The 6,753-nt window shown below is 37.8% G+C and overlaps 1 protein-coding gene across 1 annotated transcript in view; it reads right to left on the bottom strand.

Annotated features, from left to right (window-relative positions):
* Positions 1-1,019: 1,019 nt before the first annotated feature.
* Positions 1,020-6,753, bottom strand: part of KIAA0408 (KIAA0408 ortholog) — a 36,068-nt gene continuing 30,334 nt past the window's right edge. Inside the window, exon 6 of the mRNA XM_008564949.1 lies at positions 1,020-3,257. Coding sequence (XP_008563171.1) covers positions 3,084-3,257 — 174 coding nt within the window. The 3' untranslated portion in view covers positions 1,020-3,083. The remainder of the gene's footprint in view (positions 3,258-6,753) is intronic.

Here is a 6,753-nt window from a genome sequence, read left to right as displayed (position 1 = left end):
ACAGAGTAACCATTATTCTTTCAGAAGGAGAGAAGAAATCTAGGGTAATTAGACAGGGGAGGGGGAGATGGAGGGGGTTAGGGAGAGGTTGGACAATGGGCATAAAGAATAATTACAATTTGTAACAATATACATGCTAGTAATATTGATTTGAACATTTCTCAATGTTGAACCCTCAAAATATGTATAATTAATTTTGATTCAATAAAAATTTTTTAAAAAGTAAATCATGTTTTATGACAATATTGTCAAAATGAAATATGAACATTTTCTTTGTCTATATAAAGCAAATGAAAGTTATGGATAATTTTTGATAAAGTGAATTATGAAAAACATCATTATATTTTTATATTTGGCTTTGGGACATAAGGCAATCGAAAACTTATGTGGGAGGTGGTACATGAGCGCGCACACACACAGATACTCAAACACTCTTCTCTGCCTCATTCTTATTCCTTTCAGAGATCAGCTCATAATATCAGTAATCCCCTGTTAAAATAATATAAGACTTTATCCCCAAAATTCTGCTAGGAAAACATTATTAATATGTGTTTCTAATCAAATATTTCTGGAAATGTTTACAAATCCCTTAAATCCAGCAATAATAGCATAATAGTATGTTGTTGGGAAAAAAATGCCCATCCAAAGTAGAAAAATTACCAGTTAAAAATCACAGTACATCAAAAAATATTTTTCAGTGGTAATTTCCATTTACCTGATAGGTTTTTCCATTAAAAAATTATAAAATATTTTAAAAGAGAAAACACAATATTCAAATAATATGTTTCAGTTTCTTTAGTTTTACAATCAAGGGGTTGGACTAGATGCTAATTTTTTTTCAGCTCTAATATACTATGATTTTAGTCAACATAAGATGTTAAAATATGTCCCACTGGTTCATTCGATGGTAATAGAAAAAAGGTGGCTGAAAAATTGTGAAGCCTGACAATATAACTCTTTAAATCAAGAAACAACAATGGCAAATCCCAGGGAAAGAAAGTGACTAAGCCCAAAATTGCTTGCTTATCGAATGTTTTGCTTTGTTTTGTTTTATTAGTCTCCAGAGTCCGCGTCCCCCACCCCTGGAAATTTTGCTTTAGTAATTATGGGGTGAGATCAGGAATTTCATTTTTTAAAAGAGATCCTCAATATTCTGATTTGTAGGTAAAGGTAGAAACCACAGATCATACCCAACTATTCAGGATACAGAGGTGGAGAAGAACAGGTGTGTCTTCACCGTCCTTGGGCAGGCTCTCCATGGTCACACAGCAGCATTTTCCTAACAGGTCCACTGTTTTATGACTCAGGGTACCACCTTCCCAGTGTTCTCTCCCCTCTAGTTGTAAAGCATATTTTGAGAGTGATATCACTCGGTGTCTAGGTTACTTTTCCTGTGGAAAAGGATATTACTGAAGGAAACAAGAATTAAAAGAGTGGATCTATAGCTCTTACTTACCATGTGATCCAGACTCACATTCTAGAAGTTTAATCCAGCTTAACTTCTGATACTCTCCTTAATGTGAAGTATGAATCTAGCCATCACCATGCAACAGTCTTGAGCCTTTTAAGGCAGTCTACGATTTGAAAATTATTTACTTTACTTCAGGTCATGGTTCATAATGAAGTGAATTTCTTTAACTGATTAGAATAAATCCTAAGAAGAAGGCTCTTTGAATAAGTTTGGCATAATAATTTCTTAATCTTTTTTGGTAGTAAAAGAAAAGCTTAAATAGAATTCACATCTAATAGCATAACATAATTGGTTTTATATAAAGAGAGTGAAGAGCAAAGTTGCTTTTAAGATCTTCCATGTAGAATTCCAGGCACCTCAACGTTCACATGTCTGTCAGTCTCAATATAGATTTTATGTGTTCACAGTATGCAAACTGTAGCCAAAATATATATTTTTGTTCCTTATGCTACTACGGATGCCAAAGTTTAGTTTAAGGCTTTTTTTTTTTTGTAGCACACTATTAGAAATATATAATAATTCAATTCTCAATGAAATGTTATTCCTGATCTTCCTTGTTAATAAAAAATGAATTAATCTTTTATCTACTAATTTTAGGGAAAAGTTTAGAAAAAGAAAAAATGAATGACTTACCTCTAAATAAGTGTGACTCCAGATAAACCAGCTAAACTAAAAGCTTACCACAATTTTAACAAAAAGTAAAATTCAACATAATTTCTTTGTGCATCCCATTTAAGGAATGCTTGTTACTGAGGCTGACAAAATAAATTCATTATTCAGTCATGTCATTTATAAGGCAGTCTCATGATATTGGCTCTGAGGATCAAGTATACAGTTAAAGCCATACTAGACTACCAAATGATATATAAAAGCATTTATAAACATTTTATGCTTACTTTAGAAGGCTGATCTGTTAAACTTATGACATTTTTATTTAAAAAAATAAACAGGGAGATCAATAGTATTAGTTTATATGGGTTAAGAAACTGTTTACGAGTTGTATTTAGAAATCTACCAATGTTAGATATGTGTATAATTCCTGTTTTTCAATGCATTTGGGATCTAAGGAAGTGGTTAATTAATATATGTACCTCAAATGCCTTAGGTGGATACCTATTAAAAGGTATACAAAATATAAATAGTGCTGTATATTTTCAAAACTTCTAAATAAACACAAAGAATATATAGGTATACATGTTATAATTTCAAAGTCAACACTAGCACATAAGTTTTTCTTATCTAAATACATACTAGGATACTTCCTATTTCAACACATGCACCTACAGACACATGGCCATGCACATAACTTTGCTTTGTGCCACTTGCAAGGAAGTTAGAATATACAATATTGTACATTGTTTCAACCCAAATCATAATGGAACATTAATGAGGATGACATTAAAACTTTCTCATCTAAAAAATCAAAATACAGGAAGATAATTATTCCACAGATTAAAAACACTGAAGACTGTTGGAAAGTTAAGGTTTAAATCACTCATCCCAGGGATCTTGAAAGATACAGAAGAGAGCGGGACTGGTTGTAAACACTCTGAATGTTCTGTTTGGCAACTGAGACTAGAGCTTTTGTAATCTGACAATTCAGGCCAGAGACTTAGACAATAGATGCTTCGGATTGCAGAGAAATGGTACGGCTGTGGGCAGTTCTCCGCAAGGCGGGGGGCGCCGATGGTGATCTGGATGCCCATCTAGATGGGAGACGGCGATTTGCTGGTCTAGCAGGTCGGGAAAATCCTCTCCCATGTGAGGCTTTTACTGCAGTGGATTCCTAGGAAACAAATGAAGACATTCCTCTCACTATACAGGCACCGACAATGGTCTTAATAGATTATGGATCCCATCTGTGGGATTAAGTACTGGCAAATTCGCAAGTAAGAAAAAGCATTGAAAACTTAAAAAAAAAAAAAAAGTATTTGTCTAATATTTGTGGTCTTCAATGTTTTAATCAAAGCATTCAATTTTAATACGGAATATGACACTTGAAAATCTTGTAAATCTCACATGGACACATTTTAATACAATTGATCTCTATAGAACTAACTGTGAGCTCAGGACTCAAAAATTCAAGTTAAACAATTTCAATATGGGGGAACTACAGTTGTTTCTTAGTGAGATATTAGAATGTTTTAGCGTTATTTAAAAATATTAAGATAGGGACTGGCCCGCAGCTCACTTGAGAGAGTGTGGTGCTGATAACACCAAGGCCACGGGTTCGGATCCTATATAGGGATGGCTGGATAGCTCATTTGGGAGAGCGTGGTGCTGACAACACAAGTCAAGGGTTAAGATCCCCTTACCGGTCATCTTTTAAAAAATAAAAAATAAATAAATAAATAAATAAAAATATAAACATAATTTCTAAGAGAAACTATTCATTTGTGTCAGGTTACTAACACTTTTAGAGGTCATACAAAAGGGACACAAGCCACATTATTTATCTAATGCTATTTTTTTCACTAATAAGCACTATTACTACCTTTCAAAAGTTTAAAAACTATTAAAATACTTTCAAATACAACTATTCCAAATGCTAATAAAGAGTTATTATCTGTGACATTATGATATTTATATTTTGGGTTTCGTCCATGGTTCTGTCTCATGCTACTCTCTGACCTGCCCTCCTTTCACCTGCTCCTTTTTCTCTCCATGGCAGGAAATTCTCTGACCTACCTTAGCTGATTATATGTCATAAGACCCACATTTCAGAAAGGACCCTGTCCCATGCCCGGAGGAAGGAATGCTGCACAGAGAAGCCAAAAAAAAACCTGAACAGGCCCTGTTGAGTTTTCCCGCCCCCTCTGTTAGTGTCAGATTATACCCTTTTTGTCCAATCACATTTGTCCATGCTCCAATCATGCTTTCATAAAAACCCAAGAGCACAGGGTTTGGGGAGATTCTGGACAGCTAAACACATGGAGGTTCTTGCAGGGTGGCGTGCCCAGGGAGGGCATGAAAAGCTCTACACCCTTTCTCCCATGTCTCGTCCTATGCATCTCTTCTTCTGCATCCTTTGTGATATCCTTTATAATAAACTGGTAAACATTAAGCACCTGTTTCCCTGAGTTCTCTGAGCCATTCAAGCAAACTAATTGAACCCAAGGAAAGGATTGTGGGAATCCCGATTTATAGCTGATTAGTCAGAAGTTCCCAAGGCCAGGACTTGCAACTGGCTTCTGGAGTGAGGACAGTTTGAGGACTGAACCCTCACCCTGTGGAACCTGATGCTATCTCTTGGTAGATAGTGTTGGAATTGAATGAGACACCTGGCTGGTGACTGCTGGAGAACTGCTTGCTTGCTTGCTGGTGGAGAGAAACCCCCCCACATTTGGTCACAGAAGTCAGAAGTCAGTCTTCTGTGTTGTTGATTGTGCTGTGAGAGCAGAGGAAAGACTGTGTTTTTTCCCCCTCACTCACTATCTATATTGGGCATCTTCTGATGAGTGAAAACCTTTTCCTTCTCTTTCATTTTCTTCTATCTTTCTTTTTATTTCAATGGAAGAAAAGCATCCTTTGATCATTGTAATTTGAAAAAAATTAAAAGCTTTCATGACACACTTTAGGCCCTTGGTTCTTACCTTCTTAACAAAGCTTGTACTCTTTGATCTGAGATGGGCGGTGAGGACGGCCTCTGTTTCTACTGTTTTAGTCATGGTCTGACAATATCCTGTATTTTCTTTTTTTCTCTCTTTGGAGACACTTTTTAGAATTGCTAACAGGGGGAAAACAAAACAAACCAAAAACAAAACAAAAACCTACTCCTTAGGATCTACAGTAGAGGGCTCCCCTCCTAAACCCCCAATCAATGCAAAAAGGGGAAACATTTAGTACTTTTTCTTATTAGTTAGTGAGAATTTTGGTTGGTTATTGTACACATGTTTCCATATCCCATCTCCAGCTACAGGACCTTCCAGGCATTTATGAGCTCAACTAAAAAGCAGAGAAATACTAAAGCAGGATAATTATTTGTACCTTGTGAAAACTGGCAAGGTTTCTGATAAAATGGGTGAAAACTGATGTTGCAGGGTTTGAAAGCCACATAAAAATAACTTTTTTACACCAGAAGGAGGCAACCTGCATAGCTTTAAACCATGCTTAAAACCATATACACTACATTATGTAAAACTAGGATTTTTGAAGCATTGGTGAATAATAACAATATGTCACTTTGTAACTTTTTGTAAGTTATGTTCTTTAAAAATTATATGCATATAAGAGACTGTTGTATAACTGCTCATTGTAAATACCAATTTGTTTGACCACTTTTTCTCCTGTAACTGACAAAGACTAACTTACACTCTTATAAACAAACAGAAACAAACAAACAAAAAGGATAAGTTTATTTAAATAGCCATTTTGGGGCAACTTCTATGCTAAGAGTATACGCAAATAGAATAACTGTGTTTCCATATACTGATTTTTAGTTTCACAGATAAGAGAATCTACATGGTTCTATTACTGTTTTAAAAGATGTGTTTTTTTTTTTTTTTTTTTTTAAGATGGCGATGGGTCTGGAGCGACCGTGCCAGGAGACAGCATGACCCTGAGAAGTGTGCGCTGTGATACCAGAATACTATTTGCATTTCCAAGAGCAACAAAAAACGAATAAATCTTTGAACAACGAACCTACATCGACAAACAAGCAACAACATGTTCAAGGTTTTAGGGCCGACACAAAAGAAGACTCCCGAGAGCGCCCAAGCCCTGCTGCGGGTTCGAGCGAGCAGCCCGAGACAACAAAGGCCAAGTAAGTCAGCAGAGACGACACAGAAACGGAGTGGAAGGCGCCGGACCGGCCCAACTCTGCGAGCTCTGGGAGTCACCCCCAGTCCAGCCCCACTTGTGGGGCGAAGCCCAACTGCTCCCCACCCGCCTGGCTCCCACCTACCACACCAGGCTAGGTGACTGCAACAGAGCTGCCTCCATTTTCTCGGGTGGGGGCGGAGACAGCCGGCTCAGATCAGGCAGGCCAGCCATCTCTGCTTGGCACGGCTCCTCACTGAGACGTGCCATTTGCTTACCTCGACGTGGGGCACCCCGGGGCCTGTGGACCGGCCTACAATCCCACTCTCTCTGCAGATCTCTGATGGGGCTGGTAGCGTGGGGAGCCCCTGGCCAGCATCGGGAGGGCAGGGAAGAGGAGCCCGCCCAGATGTCTCCCCCCCACCCCCTGGGCTTCGGCCCCAGGTAAACTCCCTGTTTCTGGGAGGCAGATTCGATCTTTGGGATCCTCAGTTTGGAAGAACCCCTAACTGATTTCTGGTGGG

This window comes from Galeopterus variegatus, unplaced genomic scaffold, assembly GCF_000696425.1.
Source record: "Galeopterus variegatus unplaced genomic scaffold, G_variegatus-3.0.2 Scaffold193, whole genome shotgun sequence".
Classification (NCBI taxonomy): Eukaryota; Metazoa; Chordata; class Mammalia; order Dermoptera; family Cynocephalidae; genus Galeopterus; species Galeopterus variegatus.
The sequence above is the reverse complement of the archived record's forward strand: the minus strand, read 5'-3'. Positions and strand labels throughout refer to the sequence as shown.